Below are 27,516 nucleotides of genomic sequence, written 5' to 3'. Positions count from 1 at the left end.
GCAATTTTTGTTTTGCTTGAAATGGTTTTGTTGCTCTGATACAGATAATCCACGGATTTACAAATTTGGGGGTAAGGCAAATAGAATGAAATCCGAGCATAAACCAAAAAGAAATTCTGGGTGGTGGTTAGGTGAGAAAGTACACAAACTGGTTATTTAACTGAAAAACTGGACACACCTGGATCTTCCCTTCCTCTGTTCTTTTCACCAATTTTTTCTTTTTAGTCCAGTCAGCATCGTGACTGAGCAGTTGACGCAATTGTATTGATTCAAAACAATTTGAAAAAAGCTCTCCAGTAGGCGACAATTTGTTTTTTTCTTATAAAGCATCTTCTGTCATTGATTAAGCGTCTGCATGAGATAAAACAGGAACTGAGGTGATGGAGGGTGTCAACACTAGGGATCACATTCCAGAATCGTCCCTGTTTAATTCTTAGGATTACATTATTTCCAGATGTGTTTTTCCAGCTGGAAACCCCGAGACATCTTTGGAACACTGGTAGTACATCAAGTTTTTAACACCTCATCACCTGGAATTGGATTGTTTTTCTCATTTTGCTGACTTTTTAATTTGTACTGATTACAACAAAGCAAGAAGCATTGGCAGTTAAATTCAGGACAACATAATAGCTACATATTTTTCAACATTAGTAAAGAAATGCACATATTTATGAGAAATGCAATTCAAAAGCACATCATCTCCTTTATGGTGTCTCTTGAATTGCTGCTCTGTCTGCAGACAACTAACAGTGACATGTGGTGGAGGGAAGTCAAATACAAACTCACACTGAAACAATTGTGTATTCTGTCCAAAAAAAGGTCAATCCAAGATATAGTGATTTTTTTTTTTTTTTTTTCTTTTCCCAAATGGTCTACTGACCAATTAATCCAAATCAGCTGGAAATAGAAAACAACAACAAACAAACTGGATGCTTGCAAGATAAACTGTAAAACTGTGTCTTCTTCCTCTCTGTGCAGTGATTCACTGGTACCGTTCATTTGGGAAATTTTACGGAACCTCAGCCCAGAATGATAGATCACTTTTAAAGCACTTTTAAAGGTGTGTGCGTGTGTGTGTGTGTGTGTGTGCGTGTGTCAAATTTTGTCACAGTTGCTGTCATGATAGTGCCAATAATTAGCATTTATCCATTATATTTTTTTTCTCATCCCAAATGGGCCCCCAATTGTTAGTTACCATAGCAACTACAAAGAGCAAGAATCTACAAGTCGTGAAGTTTCTCTAACAAGGGTAATTCCCCGAGAGCAACCCCCTTCCCCCCCCTCCCACAGAGGGTTCTTCAGGTAAACTTGCAAAACTACCACATTCCAAGAATGAAATGTGTTCCCTCTGGTCTGCTGGTTGCCAAGGAAACAATCCTTTTTCAGATCCAACTGGAATCTGAAGCTTAATTCAACATACACTGTGTTGGATTGAAGGTGGTTACAAAAAAAATTAAACAAAACCACTTCAAAAGCAGAGCATTCAGTGTTTTCTGCCGCTTGAATGTTGGTTCTGGTTCTCTCAGTCAAAGATGTAATTGAGTCTGCAAACTTTTTTTTTTTTTTTTTGCTGAGCAAAGTTCAATGATTGTGCTTCTGTGAAATTGCACTGAAGAATCTGAACTTTACTTTGATTATTCTGATCAGAGAAAAAGGAAATCACTTTCAGCTTCTCAAACGTCTAGATATATGGAGCTTAATTTCAAGTAGCTGCTAGGGGTAATAAATGAAATAATCATATATTCATATGCCATGAGGAATCCGATTTTAATTAAAAAGAAATAGTTTGCCTCATTACACATTTACAACCTTGTTTCCTACAGGTCGAAAGTCTTACGTTCAAATATTCAGTTCTGTTCATTGAAGACATTACATTGTTCTTTTCATGAAGAGTTCATAAAGGAAAAAAAAACATTAGCTGCGGTGAGTTTAACAGTTTACTTGAAGGGGTGGGTTTTGTTCTGGCTTTGACTAAAAAGACATTTTGGATGGATATCGTTCTCTCTTTCTTTTCCTGACAATGAGATAGTCAGGAGTAAAGCTCTGGACGATGCTCACAGTACATCACTTAAGTCTTTCAAGCTCAAATCTTTACTATAGTCCCTGCTGTGAATGATCCTAGGTTTTATTTTCTTCTAAAATTGTCATCCGTCGAATGAAACAATCAGGTTAGCCAGCCTCCGCTTTGGTTTGACAAGATTTCTGGCCGATTCTGTGAAGTTTGTGTTCATGTGAAGTGCCTATCAGGAGCGAAGGGTTGTGTTCTGTGTCTTTGCCTGTTGTCAGATGATTTTTCGGGGCAGCGGTCGGTCTGAGGCGGGTCACGCCGTGCCTTCGCGTGGGACGGATGTTGGGAGGAGCCTCTCTGTGTTTGAGACTCGGACCCTGATGTGATTTTAAAAACAAAGCTAATTTTGTTGATCAATAAAATCTTTTCTATGATTCAAAACAGTTGCTGTTTATTTCCAGCTTAGTCTGATTTATCAAAATATTTGTTGAAAGAGATGATCGCATTTAGAAAATGCTCAACATTCCAGGGAAAAAAAAAAATCTAGTTTTTCAACCTCAGAATGAAACAAAGGAGTATTTCTGGAATTATTATGAAGAATCATGCATGGTCAAAAATACAGACACCAAAAAAAAACAACCTGGTGTTTAAATTCCCTTTTTAAGCTCAAGTCAGTGGACCAACAATTTACACAATGTGGAACAATATAAAAGTAATTCATTTATGTTTATTTTGTGGTTTTCCCACAAATACAGGACTGTCTCAGAAAATTAGAATATTGTGATAAAGTTCTTTATCTTCTGTAATGCAATTACAAAAACAAAAATGTCCTACATTCTGGATTCATTACAAATCAACTGAAATATTGCAAGCCTTTTATAATTTTGATATTGCTGATAATGGCTTACATATTAAGGAAACTCAAAAATCCTATCTTAAGATATTAGAATATTACGAAAAAGTCATTTTTGTTTTTTTAATTGCATTACAGAAGATAAAGAAGTTTATCACAATATTCTAATTTTCTGAGAATCCTGTATGTCATTGTAAGTCCACTGAACTCGTATTAAAATGCCACCAGATGGCGCAAAAAAGCAATAAAGCTGACAGAAATAAAAAAAGAAAAAAAAAGAAAAAGGGATGTTGTTTTCAAGTCCGGTGTTTTATTTTGAAACTACTCCCGCTTTTTATTTTTTAAACCCTCCTTTTAAGCGCGGTCCTTTCCGGTTGCGGGTGACGTAAAGCCGCACCGAGGCAGATTACACTCAGTGTCCGGGACCACCATCTAACATTCACACACATACACACACACACACACATACTCTCACACACACCTCCGACCGGCTTCGAAGTTCTCAAAGCCGCCGTCATGGATCTGGACCCGACCGTCGTTATTCCCGCCATCCTTTTCACCGTCGTGGCCATTTATTTCGCTTCTTCGCTCCTCAAGAAGCCCGACGCCTCCTCCTCCTCCTCAGCCGCCGGCAAGAAGCGCAAAGTGGAATACGGGGATGACGTTCCTCCATCCAGAGCCCTCGGGAAGCCGCGCCTGCCGGAGCCCGAAGCCTCCCCTCCGGCTCCGGCTGTGGAGGACCTCGGAGCTGCGGAGAAGATCCCGGTAACGGTAAGACTGATTTTTTTTAAGGAATAAATTCAACAGTGTTTTTAAATAATGGGTTTTCATGAGTAAGAATAAAGGCAACTTTATTTATCCAAGGAAATCGTTGTGCCGGAGTTACAAGAAAAACATAACAATAATAAATAATAGTAGAAAATTGTATAAACAGTAAAAAAAATGCAGAACTTTTTTTTTGTATTGCTTCCTCGATGAAAGTTTACATCCGGGATGGTTTAATACTGTTAATCTCTAAATTATGCCTCAATCTGTAGACGTCACTGTAATCCATAATCACGCATTTTAACCCTCCTCCTCCTGCTCCTTCTCCACGGAGGTACTGAGAATATCACAACTGCTATTCATCTCGTGTAATTATCACGTTAAAAACTGATATGACAGTGTGTCCTGGAGGTCCGAGGGTTCACAAAGATTAGTATTCATGCACAGCAATGTGATGAACCATTTTTCACTCATTTCAATCAGCAATAATGAACTAAAACTCCAAGAATTACTATAAAATCATGTATGACCCTATAATTGCAAACTATTTACCGGCATTAAAAGCTTTGCAGCTGCTTTATGCATCAAGTTCTTCCTCCTGCACCCAGTGGAGGAGTATGTTCACTAATCCTACAATCATGTGAAATATGTCATGAGAGAATCCGCAACGATCAGCAATGTGCTACTGAAAATCTGCAAGAGATTTATGTGAAAGTGACAAGTAATTTGCTGAAAGTGACTTGGAAAGTGAACAAAAAGTTTATAAAATTGTAGAAAATGTATAGGGGAAAAAAAAGCTGGGAATTATATTAGAAAATGCTCTGGCGATATTAAAAAAAAACCTTTGGGAATTGAAGAGCAAGTACAACTGAAATTGCTTAAATATTTAAAAAAATATTCAAAATTATGTGAATTGAAGGCTTTTTTTTTTCCTTCAGCAGGAATAAATTACCTGTCGTGAAACTTTCAAACTTATATTGCAGGTCTTTTTGCAAAAAAAGACACAATGTTCCCGATGTGCTTGTTGATATTTATCCAACATCCTGGAGTCTTTTTTCAACATCTGCTCGTGACTGAAAGGATAATTAACAAAAAGACAATATGATGTGATAGTTAAGTAAGCAAAAAAAAAAAAAAAAAAAATTCCTGATATGGTTATGTAATAGGTGATCAGACTACATGTTGACCCCGACCCCCCCCTTCCTATACCCTGTGTCTTTGGCGGTGCCAGCTATAAAAAGGCCAGAGGAATGTACCCGGCGTTGCTGGGACGAAGCCTGACCGCTATATTTGGAGGAAAACATGCATCCTATATTTACAGCAGCAGTATAGCGGTAGCTGGCGTGACACATGGTCTGCAGCTACAGGTGTTACTTGACAAAACAGCACTTTTTTTTTGTTTGAGCAACATGAAATATAAGCAAAATAGTTCAGTTTGATGTACAATACACCAACAATACTGTGAATTATGTTAAAAAAAAAAAAATCACGATACAGATTTATTTATTTATTCGACTGATGAAGAGGCAGAACTGCATAAAGACAGGCAGGGTTATATTATGCTATAATTGTAAGATGGGAAATGGATTCATCAATAGATGAAATTTTAAAGCGAGAAACTGCAAGTTGTGCATCAAAATCTCACACGTGTCCTGACTTGATAGTGTTATAATGCATATAGCAATATCAGTATAACAATCTTATTGGTTTATAACAAATATATCGCCCATTCTTTACATAAGGTTTTGCGGCGTCAGTACACGTGTCAGTGTCTGGCGGAGACTCTCAGAATATTCACCTGCAGCCGTCCTGCTCATCATGTCCGAGCTGTCGCTTTAACTCTGACATTTATGTTCTTAGCATGTTGTTCTCCCTAGTCTTCTAGAGTTTCAGCTCCCCTGTCCCGCGGCCTAAAAAGGAAGCACACCGGGTGCATAGGCAGAGGCTGAAAAGTGCTGGTTCAGTTTAAAACAAGAGCGTCGGGAAAGCGGTGTTAGAGAGTCCTCTTGGCCCGTTCGGAATTCCTCCGCCCTCCTCATTCTTTGAGCCTGACGCATGGCGATGTGATCGGGGCCCCATATCTGGACATCAGGCAGGTCTGCAGAGGAAACGTCCATTCACCAGCAGATTTCTTCACAATGTGTTGGGGAGCCACAGAAACATGTTCTTTTGTGATCGCGAGGGAAAATATGAGATCAGACCCGCCCCATCAAACAATAGGTAACGACAGGGACCCCATGGGACAATACCTTTCCAAAAATTATATGTATATCCTGACACAAATGAGCTAAAACAGGGACGTCCAAAGTCCGGCCCGCGGGCCAAAAGCAGTCCGTGCTCACATTTACACCGGCCCGCAGCCTGTGTCATAAAATCAATAATAATATCGAATTCAGTCTGGCAGTCCATCCTTCTATTTGATATTTTTGATCTGAGTCTAAACTTGAAATAATAAAAAACACTGCATTATTGCAGTAATGCAAGGATTCACATGGCCTGAAATGTTTTGTAATTCTGAATAATATTACCGTTATTGGTATTTTCCTGTTCACATGTTTTGAATTTAGAAGTTCATAATGAGATATTTAATTGTGAATTAATGTTTCCAATGAAAATCCGGTAGGTATGTTTAATCTTTCAGATTTTTTTTTTTTTTTCCAAACAGACTTTTTCCCTCATTTTATGTGGTATTCAAATATGAAAGTCATTGTGAGTGATTTTGGTCAAAACTTTAGATTTAGACTTGTTCTGTGTTAAGACATGAAAAGTATGCCATTTGCAATAAAAAGTAATGAAATAGTTCATTTGCATTTCATGTTAATGGTTCAAAGAATGTCAAATAGAAGAATGTTCAAATATGGCCCTCTTTGGAAAAAGTTTGGACACCCCTGACCTAAAACAACGACATATTATCATAAATTACATGACAATTATATATGATCTAAAAACCACCAACATTAATTGCTGAAAATAGCTAAAAGAAAATAAAAATATAAAAAAATTATAAATAGAACTATATATTCCCTGAACATCACCACAAACTTTCAACCCCTTTTTTTTTGTTTGAAATTAAAATGTTAAATTTTAAAATTTTAAAATTTAAATCTTAAATTTTAAAATCTTAAATTTTAAATTTTTAGATTTTAAATTTTAAATTTTTAGATTTTAAATTTTAAATTTTTAGATTTTAAATTTTAAATGTTTTAGATAAAAAACAAAACAAACAAACAAAAACAACACATCAATAGAACAAACCATTAAACACTGAAATCCGTATCTATCACAGACGTCATTTTAGTGATTTGCTGTCTGTGTTTAAACACAAAAGTGCGATGGGACCCGTCTCGGGTGGTGATTTGCGTTTACGGCGGCCAATGGCCGAGCAGCGGTCGACCCCCTCCAGCTGCTCGGGTTCTGCGCAAAAGGCCACGGGAAGTGAGCATCGTGGCCGTCGAGAACATTTTAATTGGATTCGTAATTAGCGAAATCCCCTGGGTGCAGAATGAGTCAGGGAACATTGTAACCCTTTACAGGACGAGGAAAAAAGACAAAAAAAAAAAGCGGAAAAACTTTGCAAAGTGAAGTCTTATTCTCTTTTCTTTATTTTTTTAGTTTAACGACTTGATGGTAACTTTTTCACATTCCATGAATTGGCTGGAGGTCCGTCACAATAAAAAAGCTACAAACACCATTTGTTATGATTGGTTTTGATCATTTATTTATTTTTGCCTTTTATTACTAATAATTGTCTAAACATCTTTGTTTTTTAGCTGTTTATCATCAGTGCCCATATTTACAGTATCTTTATACACAAGGGTTACTGGAGGTCAAAGGCAAAATACATTGGACCATAATCTAATCAATCAAATAACTCCAGTCTACAGAAACTGGAGAAGGAATATCTTCAAAAAGTAAGATATTCATAAATCGAGAGCTAGAAAAATCAAAAATATTCAAATAATACACACCGGTGTAAAAGAAATGCCACAAGGTGATACAGTAGCAAAAGAAGCGGAAAGTGAGTTATTGCATATTTCGATATTTAAAAAAAAAAAGTAAACAGCGGATCCTTTTATAATGTACATTTTCTCTATTTTGTATTTCAAAATACTGGAAAATTAGATTTTCATTCATTGGATTAAGTACTTTAAACTAGAACAGCTTCGCTTGAGTTTTATTGGAGCAATTCTTACCATTTTGACGTTTCTCTCTCTTTCACACACACACACACTCATATACATTATATAAACACACACTCACATTCTATATATTCTATAATAGGATCATATCACAACACATGATCCTCTTGCCACTGTTTGACCAGTAGATGACCTATGAGATTATTGTTAACTCTCTGATTACTAATCCAGATTACTAATCTGGAGTCTCAGAGTTTTCACCCCCAACAAAACTCATGACCGCCGTCTTCATTTGTTGATTGAAACCTGAAAACACATTTGGGTTTCTATTATTTTTGTCGAGTCACTCAAGTAGATCCATTTGCTAATTAGTGCGCTAATTTTAAAATAACTGCTGGCAAATTTTAAAGGATTTGCATTGACGCGTGTGTGTGTGTGTGTGTGTGTGTTTTTTTTTTTTTTTAAATCAGTGAGATCACTCTTTTTAGCTCTAAGTCATTCATGACTCGGCAGTCTGGCTTTGCTGAGTCAGCAACCCTCCATGATTCTGCTGTTTCATGGTAGAGGAACTCAGGAAGTGTTGTTTCCAGTTGTCGGGCCGCAGTGGGTTTATGAGGCCCACCCACCGCCATCTGACCCCCCAGGACATTTATGCGGTGACTCAGAAGATGCAGAAATGTGGCGCTGAGGGCGTTGTTCCCCGCCGATGTGGCAGACTGCGGCGGCGGGACGGTAAAACCAGCTGAACGACTGATCGTAAAAGATTTTGTGTTTTATTTTTTACAGACTGAACGTGGAGAACAAATCCGACTTTGCTTTATTTGCTCGCTTTATTGGTTAAAAAAAAAAAAAAAAAAAAAAAAAACATTGTCGGAATTTAGCTGCACAATATCATGGTGCTAAAATCTTTCAAATCAACCACAGTCTCAAACTTGCATTCAAAATAAAACTAAAATAAGAATAAGGACAACTTTATTTATCCCGAAGGAAATTGTTGTGCCAGAGATTCAAGTAAAACACAACAATAATAAATAATAGTAGGAATTTGAATTAACAGTAAAAAAAGGGGGGGGGGGGTAGAATAAGAAATACAAATAAAACTATAAAGTGTCAAAGTCAAGGATATAAAGTGTTTTAAGGTCTTAAGTACAAAGATTTTGAGATTCCCTTCGGCTGAAGGAAGAGGAATTAAAAAGTCTGATAGCCTCAGGTAGGAAAGACCTCCTGTGGCGTTCAGTGGAGCTCCATTCCAAGATAAATATAATCATCGCCATGAAAAGTTACCATTCTTTTTTGAATCAGGGTGATACGAGATTTATCTGTGCATAAATATATATATGTATATATATCAATGCATATCTGTGTCTGTTGTCCATACTAGCAGATTCTTTTATTATACATTTCAACGGCATTGAAACAGCTAAACCAGGCACCACAACTAATTCAATGGCGTGCCGGTGCGCTTCTGTGTGTGTGTGTGTGTGTGTGTGTGTGTGTGTGTGCTGACAGGTGCTGGAGAAGGGTTTATTTGTGTTGATGTCTGTCAGTTGCATGTGGTGCGAAGGAGCTGCAGGTGACGGAGGTCAGATCCTCGCTGTCTCGTTACGAAGGCTTGACCCGCAAGAACGGCTTAAGTGGTTCTGCTTTTCTTTGATTGGAACCCCTTTGTTTCCCCCCCAGGCTGCTCCGGAGCCAGAACCTGTTCCTGAACCAGAACCGCAAGCAAAACCGGCAGCGGAACCGGTCATAGAAGAATATGTTGCAGAACCAGTTGCAACGCAGGCGCTGGCCTCCGTCCCCGAAGCCGTCCCGGGACCGGCTGCCGTCCCAGAACCGGTATCTGTACCAGAACCTCTCCCAGAGCCGGTTGTTGTCCAAGAACCTGAATCCGAACCGGAAATTCTCCCAGAACCAGAGGCGGTCCAAGAACCAGTATTTCATGCAGAACCCGCCTTAGAGCTAGCCGCCGTCCAGGAACCCGTGCCTGAACCAGAACCCGTCCCGGAGCAGATCGTAGTCCAAGAACCCAGTCCCGAACCAGAACCCGTCCCAGAGCAGATCGCGGTCCAGGAACCCATAACCGAACCAGAACCAGAGCCAGCAGCGGCGGCAGAGCCAGAACCCGAGGTCGATTATGATGCGGAGCAGGTGATCCTGGAGCAGCTGGATGAACCAGAACTTCTGGAGGAGGATTCCGTGCCCGAGCTGGTCCCCAAAGAGGAGCTCCTGCCCGCCTCGGCCGACGGGCCGGAACAAGACGCGCTGCTGAACGAAGGTGAGCCGCCGTCTGGCCGTCCTCGGGTTCTGTTCCTTCTTCCTGGGTTCTTGTGGAACCCTGGGCTAATGCTACGTTAGCATTAGCGCCTTCATGCTTGTTGCTAATGCAACCTTGTGTCTCCACTCAGCTGTTGTTTGGCCCGTGTGATCTGTTATATATTTATCTTTTTTTTTTTTTTTAATCCAGATACGTTGCACAAAAACAATTTGTCTTATTGTAGATTCACTGTCCCTCAGTGAGACAATATCCTCTGTATATCTCCTTGTTTCTTTAAATTCCTTTAAAAAGAAAACAAAGGTATCTCTATTCCTGTGAAAAAAGGCCCTTTGGTTGCGTGTCAGAAATTAAAACAAATGAAATTATATCTATTCTGACCGACGCGCTGATGTTTTTTTCTTTCTGACAGACGTTTGAACCGAGACACGGCGTTTTTTTTTTGGGGGTTTTTAAATGTTCGTCTCGTGCGATTCCTGCCTCTCTGTCCCCGCGACGCCTAATCTGTGAATCGAGCGAAGGCGTCTTCTCAGGCACGTGTCGGCGGCTGCTCGGGCCTGATAACAAGTTTCCGTGAAAAGTGTGTGTGAAGGCAGCAAAGCTCCCGAAAGCCCCGCTCCGCCACGGAAACAACATCACACTTTTAAGGAAAATAATGAATCCGAGGATTCGTTTAACAACTAAAAACTTCGAAAATAGAAGGGAGCTGACTCAAACTGTTATGTATCTAGTGGAGATATGATGTACTTTTTTAATATCAACCAGAAATAACCTGAAAAATAGCAGGATTTGCCTTAGCGGTCATCTGAAATAATAATTAGTATCGATAATAATAATAATAATAATTAGAAACAGCCTTAGAACCATTTAAACAATTTTTCTGAAACAAGTAGGACTTTGGATACAAAATAAAAATATCAGAGCATTATGATTTTTTTTTTTTAAATAACAAGATCAAAGTCTATATAATAACAACGTGTCAAATCAAGAAGAACTTTGGATACAAAATAAAAATGTCAGAGCATTATGATTTTTTTTTTAAAATAACAAGATCAAAGTCTATATAATAACAACATGTCAAATCAAGTAGGACTTTGGAAACAAAATAAAAATATCAGAGCATTATGATTTTTTTTTTTTTTAAATAACAAGAACAAAGTCTATATAATAACAACGTGTCAAATATAAAGTTACCCATTTGTAGCATCGCCATGTTGATGCGGCGATTTGATACTTCATCAAACTGGTGTTTCATCGGAGGTCAAAGCCTGTTAGTTGTTTACAAGCTGCCAGCGTGCATGTGTGTGTGTGTGTGTGTGTGTGTGCATGTGTGTGTGTGTGTGTGTGTGTGTGTGTTGCATGCGTGTCGGTGCAGCAGCCATCTGTTTAACTGGGATGAAACTTAATCCACGGCCGTTAATAAAGCTCTGGGCCTCAGAGTGACGTCGGCCCGCCGCTCGACGGCGAGCCTCAGGTGGCCGAGATGCTCGGCAGGTGGACGGACAGGTGGACGGACGGCGCCCTGGCGAGCGAGCCGGCGAGCGTGCGAGCGTGCACGCTCGTTGCTCCGTCTGTACGACAGCTGTTTGTGGCGACACAATCCAGTTAGGGATGCGATCAAGGGCCGGAATCCTGACGCCAGTTCGGTCGCAGCAGTGGAATTTGCAACATTTTGGAGTTGCTTCTAACTTGTCAGGGTTTTCTTTGTCTAATCCTCAACGCTTTGGAGCTTCCCCAACCCCCTAAGATTGAAAAAAAAAAAAAAAATTATAATTCCGAACAAATAAAAGGGGTTTGAATCTGTTACAGGAAAAAACAAACGGCCAAATCAGGTGGAAAAATTGAGGTGTGAGTCAGACGATGTGATACATTCTAAGAGTTATTATGAGTATCAACAACTGGGCTTTATGAAAAATGTAACCTTAATTAATTCAACCAATCGAAATCTATTGGAGCTGATGGTCCGGCATGTAATTCAAACCTTTTTTCTTTTTCTTAATTCCAAATCTTGCCAATATGCCGAGAAATATGCATCCATGATGGGTTAAATGCTAATATTGTGCTCCATGTCACCGTATGTGACAATAAATGGTTAAAAGTAATTTCTTTTGAGTGCTTATGTGGATCCTTGCTGCGATGATGCCGCCCTCTGAGAATTGTTGTTCTAAAACATCACGGCAAACTTGAAATTCCTTGATATCCACGCTAATTCCTCTTCATGATACAACATTGCACTTTATTTATATGTAGAACACTAGAAATGTTATGATGCCTATTAATTGAAACTTTTTTTTTCCATTTATACATTCATCCGATTGGATTTGAAGTTTCTGATTCCTTTTTTTATTTTAATTTTTTTTTTATTTTTAGTTGCAAAAATCTCACAAAGTAATGAAACACAGTCCTAATAATGCTAAAAATTGTCATTTATATTTACAGTCTTCAGATGCTGAGGTATTACTTTGAGATTTACCGACAAGATAATCAAAAAAAGCCAAATATTTCATAACGAAGCTCAATAAAAACAAATTCTTTTGCCCGACTGAACTTTTGAACATCCCACTGATCTTATCAGTTGTGGGCCGAGAGCTCCATTAGCGTTTTGTAAGTCCATTAAACCATTAATCCGTGAATTGTGTCAGGACTAAAATGCGACTCACACTGAGAGACCTGCCACACTAACAAAAAATCACCCTGTATCGTATAAAATAATAAAATAATCACGTAAATATCGATGGATAAAGCGGTTTCTGATGTTCTGCTCCAGATGTGGCCGCGGCTGAAGAGCAGGTGAAGTTCATCCCGGGGAAGAAGCAGAGCAAGTTCGAGACGCTGATGACGAAGGAGGAGATCGAGGAGGAGCAGAGGTCAGTGGGGCGTCTTTTTCTGTGTTACCGTGGAAACGTGCTCTGTTAACGCGCTAACACACACACACACACACACACCTGCCTGGCTGAGGTGCCTTTGCTTGCATGAAATGGAAAAAAATCAACAACGTGGCCTGATCCGTTTGTTTTATTTCAGTAATAATTTTGAGATTTTGGCAAATCTAATATGCCAGTATTTCAAAATTGGTGCAACTCGTTACTCATTATTGGCTATTTTTTTTTCTGATATTTACCTTCGATCCCATATTGCACGCGGCTTTTTTTAAAGATAGCTTTAGAATATTTCTCCACCTGATCAAACCATTAATGCCGGGTCAAATTTCTCAAATTTGAAGGAACATCAATGAGAAACCGACCTGCACGTAAGGTAATAATTGCGTAAAGTCCCTTTTAACAAGGGTCCCCAGCATAGTGGGGGTCGATGTGGGGGTGAATTTTTTTTTTTTTTTTTTTTTTTTTTGCAAGCTTGTCTGAATTCAGTTTCTGTGTTAAATAACCAAGTTTGAAAATCAGGTCTGCAAGATTTCTAAATAAGTCCACCCCTCTGTATTTCTTCAATCGACGTCAGCCTGCCGCAGGGCGAGCTGAGCGAGATGTTACGTAAGCGTGGAGTTAAAACGGCAAGGTAAAGTCAGGAGAATATAAACACGCTGTGTTTTTTTTTTTCCTCCCGGGGAGTAAACATCTCAGACGTCTTCTGGTGTCTCCTGGCTTTCTGTCTCATGACAAAGCGAAAAGGAAAATTCCTGGTTCCTTCTCGTGGAAAAAAAAAAAAAAAAAAAAACCATCGGCAATTTTAGTGTGAATTGCATTTGGAAGGCTTAAAAACCCCAAACATTTGGAAATATATTCAACTCTAGTTTGTTTTTCACTTTTATTTTGAACGTTGCTCGGAAGTCTTTCCAATGCATTTAGACAAGTTATTCTGGGAACGATATTATTTCTTTACATTTTTTCAAAGCGGTCATTTTATTGTTGTTGCATTCACTTTATACCGATATCTAATTTGCTGAATTTTTTGTTAATTCTTTGTTAATTCATATCTGTGAGAATAATTCCTGTAGATTTCTTCATTTATTTTATGTGAGGGTGCTGATAAATACGTTTCCTTTTGCACCTGCTTACTGAGATCTAATGACCCCCTTAAGTTTTCTACTTTCAATATATTTTATTTATGATAGAAAAGATGTAGGAATGTCATTTCTCCATGTTAAATCAGCTGCTGGTTCATGTCCGAGGCATTTTAAGCATATCTGGTAAAATCTTTGTTTTAAGAAACATTGTTGCTCTATAACTAATATGAAAATTTAAAAATCTGCAAAGAGTAACAGTTCGGTAAAATTTCCCCATATTTTTATTTTCACTTTTATGCATATGCAGATTTTGTTCTTAGGTTTATCATCGTTGGTGTTCTAAAAAGACCGTTTTCTAGAAAAGCCCCAAAATATGGAAATATTTCTGCATTTTAATTACAACGATGCAAACAACTGTCTATTAGATAAAAAATAAGACAATAAAATAAAAAAAACATGTAGAAGGATGTGCTCAAAAAATAAGTACATATGAATTAAAGCATAATTTATGCATGATTTTAATGCATAATTAATGCATTAATGAATTAATGCATTATGCATAATGAATTAATGCATAATTTCAGGTCAGCTTGTAACATCACCTGCAATGGGATACACGAAGCAGAAAGTGACCGTGTTGTCTCCAAACATTATGAGCTGGAAATAAGAAAAATAAAAGACCAGGATGAGGAGACGAGCAACTTTGAGTGCCAAAAAGATATGGAGCATCTCCAAAACCGAAAGCTTTCCAAAGTAGGGATATATGTCAACAGATCCATCGCTTTTGTGACGTGCATGTCGGCAAATAAAGGCCGTCGCATTCGGCGGATCCAACAGAAGAGTTTCTGATTGACAGCTGTGTCAACGCAACTGTTGCTGTTGGTTTTAATGCCTGCAGATCACACAAGGTGCAGATTGCATCGTGGGAAGAACTCAACCTTGAGACTTTAAAAGATCTTTAAAAAAACCTGTGTGAAACCGTCACCTCACACCGGCTGTAAAGGCTAGTTTTTCCAGTTTTAAGTCTCAGCATAGTCTCAGCACAGTCTGAGACTAAAGACTGTGGATTTTACATCCAGAGACTTTACAAAGATTTTGAAAAGACTCGTGGAAAACTACAAGTTTCCCATCATGCTGGAACCAGGTTTCCAGTTGAGATGAATCAGTCTGCATGGCGACGTAACACATAGACTTGTGATAATATCAAACACTCTGATATTGTTGGAAACCCCGAGACCAGGTAAAGCCTAGCTTCAACTTAGCTAAGACTGCACTGAGACTTAAGACTTCCCTAAAACTCTTAAGATTTTCCTCCCGAATTCCAGTTTTAAGTCCGCATTGGTTTAACATTGTTGCAAATCAAGCTCATCCTTCATGGAAGACATTTTCCAACGGATCATCTGTTGGATGTGATGAACTCGGAAATTGACGGGATGTAGCGCTGATCTCAAATACTACAAATCTACAAATAAAATGTCGAGGTCTAAAGAATTTCTGGTATGAGTTAACCAGAGAAAAGCGGCTAACCTTCTCAAAAATCACCTGGAAATGTTTTCAAGATGAAGTTAAGTGACCCAAAACCAAGTGAAGAAGATATTTTAACAGTGGAAATCAAATGTACTAAGATAGAGAACGACTTTGGAGCCTGATTTGAATTCACTTTTTCTTGTTTGGTGACTTTTAAAGTAGTGAACCGTGATTCATCGCTGGTGAAAAACTGTGAGAATTATCCCGAGTGAAACACATGGGCCGACCCGTTGAAGTGTGAGCAGATTTAAACGCTGAAAAAAAAAAACGTAACTGCATTATATTCTTTTCAATGTGTCACGAGCCTGGTGCCTTCTTTTAATAAAATCATCTCAAATTAGGACATTTAGCTTCTTTTTATTGGATTATAGTTCTTATGATCAGTTCTATGGAATGTAGAATCCTTGACATGAACCGTGTGTTAAAAAGTGCAAATTTTAACATTTGTAAAAGCCGAAAAATTTGTGTGAAAATCTTAATGTTTGCGACACATAAAATAGGATGATTTCATTATACAGAAAATTAGAATATTGTGATAAAGTTCTTTATCCTCTGTAGTGCAATTACAAAAACAAAAATGTCATACATTCTGGATTTGTCACAAATCAACTGAAATATTGCAAGCTTTTTATTATTTTAATATTGCTGATTATTGCTTACATCTTAAAAAAAAAATCAAAAATCCCATCTCAAAATATTAGAATATCATAAAAATGTAATTTTGGATTTTTTGAAGTGAGACGGGAGGAGCCGGGTTTCCCTGAAAAATCATCAAGGCAAAATAAAAAATCAGACTTTCTTGTCACAGAAAACACCAGACAAACTCAAAATTTAGATTTTATTTAATCTGATTTCAAATAGCGAGAAAAGACAAGATCTTTAACGACTTTTATTCAGTTCAAGTAGAACTAAATACCAGACTTTTTCTTTAATTTAACAATTGTTTGAGTTGAAAGTTGTCAACTAAAATCAAAATCCTGCTCAGTGGTTTCGAAATAGTTGGTTTTTTTTTTTTTTTAACCTAACTCCTGATTTTATTTCAGTCCTTTAGGTTTAAATCAGGGTTAAATTTAAATCAATTTTTTTTTTTTCCAGTTTTTCAAATTTGTTTTTAGACTCTTGCTCTTTCCGCCTCTAGAAATTGTTCATAATATCATCTCATCATAGTTTTCAAGAAACACCAAAATTTACAAAAAATACAATTTCCCCCCTTTTTTAACAACCATAATTTCACATTTTTTTCCCAAAACACGGCATCGGAAACTTCCTCGTAGGTTTTTTTTTTCGGACTTCCTTAGAACATTTCGCATCATATTTCCTCATTTTAAAAAGGATTGACGTCTCCACCGGGAATCAGACATCAGCTCCGTAAGAAGAACATCTGTTGGGTTGTCATGGAGATGTATTTGTCATGACGGTCTCTCACTGCCACCGCCTTTATCTTTGCAGGATAGAGTTTACATCAGATTTTACTTCTCTCTAATCACCAACAGCACACACAGTGTGTTAGGAAAGATGGTAAGATGATTTTTTTTTTTTTTTCTCAAACCGAAAAACCCGATAACACCCGGCTCCCCCTCCTGGATCCCCCTCCTGGATCCCCCTCCTGGATCCCCCTCCTGGATCCCCCTCCTGGATCCCGGCCCCGAGCCTCCCCCCCCCCCCCCCCCTTCCACATGGATGGATGTTTTGCTGAACATCCCGAAATCTAATCGCAAATTTAAATGTGTAATTATGATCATAATTATGATTCAAAAGTTCAACAGTTGTAATCAAACTGACGAAATAATGCAGAATAACGCACGTCTTTATGAAAGTTTGGCGGCTTTGCTTCCATTAAACCTGACATTTTTTTTTTTTTTTACTTTTAATTTGAACTATATTTATTTATTGCTGAAGTTTTTCCAATGATATAATACTATAGTTTCATTGTCATTTTTGCACAACATAAACAGAATAATATTTTATTTATTACTCATATATTTATTCAAATATAATAATAATAATAATAATAATATAATGATATTTATATTGAATATTAAATATCCCTAATACATATATATATTTATACATATTTTCAGTAGTCACCATTTCTAGCTGTCCACCAGCACTGGAATACTGATAACAATAGTTGATAATGTATTTGTGTTGCTTGTAAAGGTGACTTGTTAATTTGTTAATTTCCATCATCTGAATGTTGATATCTAACAAAAAAAAAAAAAAAAAAAAAGTGATTTATAAGAATAATCTGGCTTTGATATTTTTCTGCATTTTTCTGAACTTCGAGATCAGGGCAATGGCTTTTCACTTCTGATTTTGAACATTTAATTGCCATTAAACGCAGTAATAACATCCTGTAATAACCAACTTATAATCATTAGAAGGTAATAATTTATAAATAATATACCAGCTAATATGTTTTTAATCCCCAAATGCGTTCCAGAAAAAAAAAAAAAAAAAAAAAAAGTCAACTTTTTTTCCCCATATTGATTATTTAGCAGATCAGCGATCGGCCGGTAGATTACGAAACAAATCAGTCGTCTATCTGCCGATTAATTTTGATCAATAATCCCTTCATACCCGCTATTATCCTCCCCTTTGACACCTCGAACCCGCCGTGCCTCGTTTTTACCCGGAACCCGACGGCTTTCCGGGCGAAACGATTCACGTGCGTCACCCGCGACATCCCAGCGCTTTTCCTCTCTCCGCTACTGTGAAGTCCGGCCGAGCGCCACCGCGCCGCCCGTCCCGTAGAATCCAGTAGACGTGGCGAGGAAGCTGGCGAGGGCGGGAGGGGCGGACGGGCCCGGAGACGAAGGTCGGCGCGGGTCACGTGGCGTCGTTTCTGGAAACACAAAAGGTCCTATAGAAAGACGACCCACAAAGGATGCATTCTCCGCCCGGGCACTAATGGAGGGTCACGTGCCGGACGCTCTGAAAAAATAACACTCCGAGACGCGGCGGATGAGGATTTACACGTGGCGCTTGTGTTTTTGCTCTTTGTTCGACGCTGCGGTCAAAGGAAGATCAAAAGAAACGGCCGCTGTGACTGTACACACACACACACACACACACACACACACACACACACCTTGTCGACGTGTGTGTAAAACTCCGCGAGACAGCAAAACTGAAGATGTTTGCACAGGTTGCTGCAGAGATGCTGAGTCAGCGGTTCTTTGACTCAGTGGTATCATTACTCAGCGACATTAGTAGTTTGAATTAGTAGTTTTATGACTCAGACTAGTTCAGGAGTCGGTAACCCGTAACAACCAAAGAGCCATTTGAACCCGGTTTCCTCGGAAAAGAAAACACTGGGAGCCGCGATTACTTTTTGACGTCTAAAATAAAGGTACCGCTGTATATATTGCTTTTTATTACCTTTACACTTTGTATAAACAAGTGTGTAGTGTGTTGCTTCTGAAATTCACAAAGTATTACGGAGAAAATTAAATTTTGATTTATGTAATGAACTCATTTTGAGCTTTGGGCTTTCAGAGCGTGTAGTGGAGCCTTGACCCGAATTTTAGAAATAAATCGGGGAAAAATCGCTGTGTCAGTAAACAATAAAAAAATAAATATTTGCAAAATATCTTCATAAATATTTATTTTACCTGAATTTCTGTGCACAGCATCTGCAAATCGGTACTTTACCGGCTGGCGGGTATACCGGCTTCCGTGAGTGTGACGTTATTTTGAGCGGCGAAAAATAATAAATATAATTTTATTTAATATTTCAAGAGCACAATAATCTTCCAACTTAGAACTAAAAGTTAAAAAAAGGAATTAACACAAATGAAATACACTTCAATTAAGTATTTGTAATTAGCGGTAAACTGACTCAGTGGTACCTTAGTGATCAGCACTGTGACTCCGTAGAACTCTGATTCCTAACCGATCGGTACTTTGACTCAAAGGTACTCTGACTTCGTAGTAATGAATCACTACTAAGTGAAGAATCGTTCAATTAGAGGTCGATTTCTAATAATAAGTAAAAATCCTATTTACAGACCTGGAAGCTTCGTTGCTGCCGTCTGCTGTAAGTTCTGAGTCACACGGCGTCGTGCTATGTCGCTAACACCGACTGAAACGGTGCACCCCTAGCAGACAATATAGGAACTGCATTTTTATTTCAAAAAATTTGATTTTTATGTCTTTCTTCAAATTGTAGATTCATTCCACGGGCCGGATCGGACGCACCGGCGGGCCAGTACCGGCCCGCGGGCCGTACGTTTGACACCCCTGTAATAGCAGATCCTTTTACTCTCCAGAAAAATTAAATTTATGAACATTAGACATCGAGAGCGACGGTATATTTCGTGTATTCTATTTTGCACCGGGAATGGCAGGCTGAGGATGCATGACCCCGGCGTTCTTCTGCATCATGGATACAGAATCCGTCCGATTCAAACCGGAACCTGAGAACCAGCACATTTTACATGCGCTGATCCAGAACCCACCAGCAGGATCGCCGACCGGGCCGGCGCGAAGTCCACCGAAGGGCCTCCTGCAGCACGATGCGCAACCGTTGCGTCAAATCCCGCTCGTGCTTTTGAGTTTTCGCGGTTTGCTGACGCTGAAGGCCCGGCGCTCGCTCCGCCGTGCTGGTCCAGCCCGTCACGTGCCAGCTTCTGCCCAGCTGCCGCGTCCTAACCTTTGCTGCATGCTGCCCGCTAACCTCGTGCACACGGTGAGTCATCTGATGCTTTCACAGGAACACAGCTTGGTGTGACTGTGCACACACACACACACATATTCAAACACACAGCCATAAGCATCTCTTTGGTGAGTCGGTGAAAGGTTCAGATACTTCAAGTTAGTAATTAAATTACGACTCAATTACTGCTTGCATTGAACGTCTACTAAGATCAACTTTGACTCATAATAATGATAATAATAAGAATAAGAATAAGAATAAGAACAACTTTATTTATCCCGAAGGAAATTGTTGTGCCAGAGTTTCAAGTAAAACATAACAATAATAAATAATAGTAGGAAATTGTATAAAGAGTAAAAAAAAAAAAAAAGGACGGGGAGAATAAGAAATACAAATAAAACTATAAAGTGTCAAAGTCAAGGCTATAAAGCATTTTAAGGTGTTAAGTACAAAGATTTGAAGATTCCCTGCGACTAAAGAAATAATAATAATAATAATAATAATAATAATAATAAATAATAAATAATAATAATAGTAATAATAATAATAATGATAGTAATAATAATGATAATAATAATGATGATAATGATAATAATAATAGTGATAATAGTGATAATAATGATGATAATAATAATAACAATAATAATAATAATAATAATAATCATCATCATCATCATCATAATCATCATAATCATGAGAATAATAATCATAATAAAACCAAAGTATGAAAGACATTATTCTTAAAACAATGCACTGCAAAATAAAAGCAGGTAATAGTATCACCATAAAAAGGAGCGTTTATTGAAATACACAAATGTGACATATGCCAATATAAAATAACATATAATCAAAATACAACTATTTCATCTCACCAAGAAATTCAACTGCAATGCGTGCGTTCTTGTCGCCGTGTGAAGTTTTTTTTCTTTCCAAAAAGGAAGCGAAGGAGCTGATAGTTTGTCTTCTTCCCCTCCAGAGTGCCTGAGTGAACGTGGAGACTCTTTATCCCTCCTCGCTTCCTCCCGGGACGATCAAGACGAAGAAAACGCCCTCCGCGGACTTTCACGATCGATTTTATCAAAGTGCCTTCGTGGATCCACTCATCTTCTTTTTTTTTTTTTTTTTTTTTTAAAAACATTTTCTGCTGAAGAGAGATTTCCCAATTGTGGAAATATGAGGTTAAATTAAACAGAGAGGGTGCCTAGTTGTTGTACCTGAGGGATTGTGTTTGTATTACTCTAAGTTTTAATTAAATAACTAAAAGAAAAGCCTGTGTTTAGTTTGAAATGTAGGATTTAACTATCTGCTAAATCTCACAGAGAGAATATATCAATTCAAGAAATTGTCTTGTTTGAAAGCAGTTTTTAGTTTTCAGCGGGTCTTAGTTTTAGATGAAATGTCTCACGTTGAATAAATGTGTTAAATGTATTTGTTTCCAGAGGTTTTGAAGATTTTTTCAAAATTTAAGACTGTTAACGAAGCCACCTTTAATTTAATTTATTTGTTTTTGTCTTTGGTAATCTACAGTTGTTTAACTTTGCCATGACTCGGCTTAGTTTTGTTTGGAGACGAGGCCCCTTTATGGATATTTGGAGTAATGCAAGTGAAAGATGAGCAAAATTGAAATCAAAACGCTGAATGTAATGGATTGAAAATCTCTTAAAGATAAATAAACGTTGTCGTATTTAAGGATTGTGACATTATGAAAATATTCCAAATTTTCCAGGGGCTTTGTCCAAAATCAAATTAACATGACAACATTGTAATGCCACTGAAATTAATTTTTTCTAATTCCTATGGATTATCTTGACAAAAAAAATGTTCAACCATTAAATCTATTTCCCTTCCAGCTGTAGGTTGTATCTATTTTAGATATAATTTAATATGTTGTCTCCAGCAGTTGTGGATGGTCCCTTTAAGAACTTTACATTTTCTACGTGTTGGTGTTTTTGTTTTCATCATTTTATCAAAACAGGAACAAATTTGACATTGAATATTTTGAGCTCTTCAAATGACCATTAACGTAAACTCAACTTTAGTTTCAGCATCAATGAAGACATCCGGCCACATCTGACTCGCAAGATTATTTTCTTTGAATATTTTCAATCGATATTGAATTTAGAAACTCGAAATTTTTGAAAATTTTCCCCCTTTTTTTTTTAAATTTTGCATGGATGATTACATACTAAATAATGTCCGGACATTTATATAATCATTCATGATTTTCTAATTGAAATAAAATGCCAAAAAATGTAAATATTTAAATTGCAATTTTTAATTTTGTTCAATTAACATGATACCTAGTCGGCCAGCGCATAAAAATTAGATAAGAAATGTAGCCGCCAGCCAACTTTTAGATCTAAATATAGATCTAAATATATAATACGAAGCAGAAATGTATATATCATATATAAAGACGTCAGCTGATAGTAATTTTGATGAGGCTAGTTTCTGATAAACCTCTCCGCTTAGTGGGTTCACAGCAGTCGCCAATAATTTATCCTGCTATAAATCTGGAGGGGTCTGTCTGTCTGTGTTTGTGTGTGTGTGTGTGTGTGTGTGTGTGTGTGTGTGTGTGTGTGTGTTCCTGGGTCTCCCATGGAGACACATGCGACACATGTTATTCACTCTCACATTTCAGCTTGTTCATAAATGTCAGCAGCACTCCATATCACAGGAATGTGTATATGTGTGTGTGTGTGTGTGTGTGTGTGTGTGTGTATGACTTCTCAGGGTGCAGCAGGAGCAGTTGGCAGCCATCTTCCGCCTGCTGAGGGAGAACCAGGAGGTGTTGGGCGAGGTGACGGAGGGAGACATGGAGGAGCAGCTAAAGCTCTACTCCTTCTGAAGGCGCCGTCTTTCGCCGCAATAAAACCAATAAAACCAATCCAAAAAAAACAAAAACAAACAAATATGATTGTAAAACTGCTCTTTTCACGAGCTAGACATCTCTTTATTAGTGCTTCTCGTCCGCTCTGGACTCAAAGATTTTGATTCTACATGTTTTACATCGGATTTTAGAAGTCTGACCTTTGACCCTTTGCATTTCATTTGTAAATGAAAAAGCTGCTGTTCCGTTGTTACATAAGAAAATATGTTTCATATGTTATGTTTCAAATAATGTTTCATATGAAATTATGTTATGTTCTTTTTGCCACCCTGCTTCCCATTTAAATTCACATTTATTTTTCATTTTTCATTTTCATTATTTATTGTAGTACTTTGCACCTATATAGCATTTTTGCCAACAATTTTCTCAGCATTTATTTACCTTTTCTGAATATTAACAATGAAATTCTCAAGGTATTTAGACATTATTGATTATTTATTACAACGCTTTCTGTCTAGGTACTTCCTCCCTGTTACGGAAATACAAAATTACAAAATCTATTTCCCCCAAACGTAGCGTAACTTGTGTTCCAATAATCACCATTTATGAAGAATTTACAAATTGAATTACCCTGTTGTTTATAAAGGCTGTCATTCTATAAAATGTTTGATATTTTATAGCCCGCCTTCCAGATATTATAAAAGTCAGTATTTGAATACAAGTACTCCAATTTCTCTGTTTCAATTCAAATAATTTTTCCAGAGCCATAATTGCAGAATTTTGGGTGACGTTGTGCTTTAAGAGGCTATAGTTAAATGTGTGCATGTGTGTGTGTGTGTGTGTGTGTGTGTGTGTTTTTAATAGATATAAAGAGGTGAATTTAAAATTATTTATCACGTTCATTTTATAAATAATGAATCTTTGTTGATGTGAATACTATATTTATAAAAAATAGTCATTTGTACTGTAAATGTGATGCTGTTTTAAAAAGTTAATGGAAAAATCTGAGAAGTCTGTTTCATTATTCACACACCGAGCAGCAAAACAACTCAAATAAATACGACTATTATTTATCCAGATTATGTAATTTTGTATGATGTATAACTTTAATTAATTTAATCTCAGAATGAGACATGAGGACAATGAATTAATGACTTTAAGACCCATTATCATGTCATATCTAATGGATGGATGAGATAGCATGACAAAGTATTAAAAAAAAAAAAATCAGAATGTTAAGAAATTTCCTAAAAAAATTCACAAAGAATTACCTAAGAATAAGCCGCATCACACTTCCATTGGACAAAATGTGAAAAAAAATAAATTTGCAAAATATAAAGATGAATGCGAGTGGTTGTGAGAAAATGGCAAGATTAGAAAAGCTAACATGGCGGAGAATCTTGGCTCATCTCTATAAAGTGGAATAAATAGGTGTTATTGTCCAATTATGTAAATTGGACAATAACCAATTATGTAAATTGACTCATTTTAATTTAAAAAACTGTTTAGAGAGAGATGTAAAGTTGTAAAGACATCTAGAATTTGAGCTGGTCTGACAAGAAACTGGATTTGTCCCTCGCTGTATTTCTATCTTTGTTTAAGGATAATCAGATATATCGTTTTGAATTGATCTTGAAAGTAGAAGTAAATAAATAGGGGTTAAAAAGCAACATTTTACTTGAAAATATAAATATTGAACTATTCCACTTAAGTCTTACTGATGATTCAACTGCATAAAGTACAGTGTTACTCGTTTGGTATATCTGAAAAGGACTCCTTATAAAGTTAATTCCTATTTCATTGTTGCATGATTTAAGTTCAATATTTGGAATTTTATCATATCAACCTGTTTTAGTTATTTGGTGTGAAATGCTCTTGTCTCATGACTTCTTTATGTAATCGATCAATTATTATCTAGACAGCAGTTGTGTTTCTACGCGACCTAGTTTAGTGAAAAGTGTTTTTAAATTACTTCATGAATACAAGTGATGCAACAAGAAGACACAAAGAAAGGTAAACTGCAGTGATTGCAAGGAAACAAATGCTAACAAATGCTAATGCTAAACTAACAAGTGAATTTTTACTCTAGGAAAGTGACATTTTAAATCAGTTGTTATATAAAAACTGACAGTTAAACCAAAAACAAATAAAATATATTTAAAAAAACTATATTCCAGATAATAGTAGTCCAGACAGAAAATTGAGTAAGAATTTGCCAAGTAGAAAATATATATCTAAGCACACAAATAACAGATTAAATAAAAGGTGCAAAAATCCAGTTACAAAATGTTAGCGCTCCCCCATGTGCACGTTAAAATAAATATACACTGTGTGGGCAATTATTGGGCAACTGATTTTTTTGACTATATCATCATTTTATCCATACTTTCCAATCCCAAACTGTTTAAACTTGAATGCTTATTGGATTTAATGCATATTAGATGACGTGTTTTTATGTTTTTATGTGTGGCCTAAGGAGATTGAGGATCCATCTCAAGGTCTGCAGAATTATGAGGTAAATTCCTTTCCTCGGGTAAAAATGGGTCAAAAAAGAGATTTAACTGACTCTGAAAATTCAAAAATTGTCTCTCTTGAAATATCCAAGATATCAGGTCGCGATCACAGAACCATCAAACAGAAACGTGCAAATGAACCGCCAAAGATTTGAGAAGAATCAAACATGAAGCGACCAGGAGCCCATTATCCTCCAGTGCTGCCGTATTTTTAGCATAAAAATGAGCCAAAAAATAGACTCCGAATCAATTCTCAGACCTACTGCCAATTTTTAGAAGACACTTTCTTCAAGCTGTGCTGCAGGAAAAAGTCTGCATCTTTCAAGAGGACTTAGATTTTTATGCAAGACAGGGCTTGCATGGCTGGCCAGGAAAGGCGATATGACCACCTTCTTCACCCGATTGGGAACTTTTGTGTCTTTCTTCTGCAGGAAAATTCCAGTGAAGGTAAAACTTGCACCTCTGAACAGTGTCTGGGAAGCTGTGGTTGCAGCTGCGCAAAAAAGTTGATTATGACCAGATTAAGAAACTGCCTGACTCCGCGAATGGAAATCTTGTGATTGTTATTGAAAAGAAGGGTGACTATATTGGTCACTGAGGGTTTTTTAATTCTTTTTTATTTTATTTTATTTTATTTTATTTTATTTTATTTTATTTTATTTTATTTTATTTTATTTTATTTATTTTTTTATTTGTTGTTGTTCTCACTTTAAAATGTGAAAATAAGCAAGTGAGATGGGAAAAATCTTTGTTTTTCATTTGGTTGCATAATAATTCTGCACTCTAATAGTTGCCTAATACGCTTTTGCATGTAGATATTCTCTTAAGAAAGCCTTTTTACGACTTAAATGTTCAGGTTTGAAGGTTTTATTAACATTTTGGATTGACCAAGAGCACTGTAGGTGTACAAGAACATAATGAATCCTCAAAAATACAACTTGCCTAATAATGGAAATCCATCAAACAGACATAAATAGACATTTGTATCACAGACAGACAGACTGAAAACAGATAATTTTGCAGGTGACCTTGTGACCCTTTGGCTGCATTCAGAGGGATTACTGTTAAACACTTCAACATATTACAAATAACAAATAATAAGATATTAGTGATACAATATCTGATATTAGTGATATTAGTGTCTGATATTAGAAGCGACTCTTTTTTTCCCCTGTAATATCTTTTTTCACCTGGGGGTGGCAGCAAAGCTCCAAGACTCAAACCGAGAATTCTCAGAATTTGAAGAAACGTATTGATTTGCAGGTTCAGTAAAAAATCAAAACACTATTAACGGTGTTATAAGTCGTATTACATCGTATTTTAAGACAATCCCCATATTAAGACGGAGAGATCCTGAATGGATTATTAGTGCAACATCTTCATCCTCTACCCGTGTTTACAAGTAGATCATTACAGCTGGTTGTCATGGTAACGAGGGGCTTCACACCCTGGATGTAAAAGGGGGACGACGGTGATGACGAAACACACCTGAGAACAAACAGAAGGAAAGGGAAATTATTTCTTCTATTATTCAGATATAAGACTTGCACCGCTCGCCTTGCAGAAAAGCATTGGGAAAGTTTATTTGAAAATAAAATCTAAACTCAAGGCTGCTGGATAACGCGTGTACATGTGTGTGTGTGCGTGTGTGTGTGTGTTAAGTCCGCAATTTGCGAAACAGTACCACAAATGAAGTAACAATAAACTGTTGGCACATTTCTAAAGTGAGTAATGGTTACAGGGACCAATTTACATCACCAGACTGCTTTGTATTCATCGTTTTGCATTATTTACTTTCTGTAATTAAAAAAACAGCAATCGTATCCCCCGTCCATCAGGGCAAACACACATTTCTCGTGAGATTAAATTTAGCCGTCAAAGCGTGAACCGGAAGTGTGCTCGTTTTTTGTTTTATTTTGAAATATTAAACGGAAGTGAGTGATCTTGCAACGTCTAACTTGACGACTTTCTCGTTCCCGGACTCCGGCGGA

The 27,516-nt window shown here is 37.2% G+C and overlaps 1 protein-coding gene across 5 annotated transcripts; it reads left to right on the top strand.

Annotated features, from left to right (window-relative positions):
• Positions 1-3,377: 3,377 nt before the first annotated feature.
• On the top strand, positions 3,378-23,069 carry LOC147230698 (uncharacterized). 5 transcript variants are annotated; one of them, XR_015106728.1, is made up of 6 exons: positions 3,378-3,632; positions 9,446-10,040; positions 12,805-12,904; positions 16,975-17,043; positions 19,697-20,215; positions 21,159-22,030. XR_015106728.1 is itself a non-coding variant. In XM_086154181.1 (5 exons), exons 1-4 carry the CDS (start codon positions 3,378-3,380, stop codon positions 17,006-17,008), a joined length of 984 nt encoding a protein of 327 aa, XP_086010307.1. In that variant the 3' UTR covers positions 17,009-17,043; positions 22,916-23,069. The 5 variants fall into 5 exon arrangements, 4 of the variants coding, with proteins under 4 accessions (XP_086010307.1, XP_086010306.1, XP_086010305.1 ...); XM_086154181.1 differs by lacking the exons at positions 19,697-20,215; positions 21,159-22,030 and adding an exon at positions 22,916-23,069; XM_086154180.1 differs by lacking the exon at positions 19,697-20,215.
• The last annotated feature ends 4,447 nt before the right edge of the window (positions 23,070-27,516 follow it).

This window comes from Fistularia commersonii, chromosome 10 (assembly GCF_037954325.1).
Source record: "Fistularia commersonii isolate RoL2024-O1a breed Wild chromosome 10, RoL_Fcom_v1.0, whole genome shotgun sequence".
Classification (NCBI taxonomy): Eukaryota; Metazoa; Chordata; class Actinopteri; order Syngnathiformes; family Fistulariidae; genus Fistularia; species Fistularia commersonii.
The sequence above is the reverse complement of the archived record's forward strand: the minus strand, read 5'-3'. Positions and strand labels throughout refer to the sequence as shown.

What these genes read in the sequence shown, in the direction of transcription:
- LOC147230698 (XM_086154179.1), top strand. Translation starts at nt 3,378, where the DNA reads ATGGATCTGGACCCGACCGTCGTTATTCCCGCCATCCTTTTCACCGTC. An exon ending in AGACGCGCTGCTGAACGAAG is followed by an intron (nt 10,041 to 12,804) that starts GTGAGCCGCCGT and finishes GTTCTGCTCCAG; the next exon opens with ATGTGGCCGCGGCTGAAGAG. An exon ending in GAGATCGAGGAGGAGCAGAG is followed by an intron (nt 12,905 to 22,915) that starts GTCAGTGGGGCG and finishes ATGACTTCTCAG; the next exon opens with GGTGCAGCAGGAGCAGTTGG.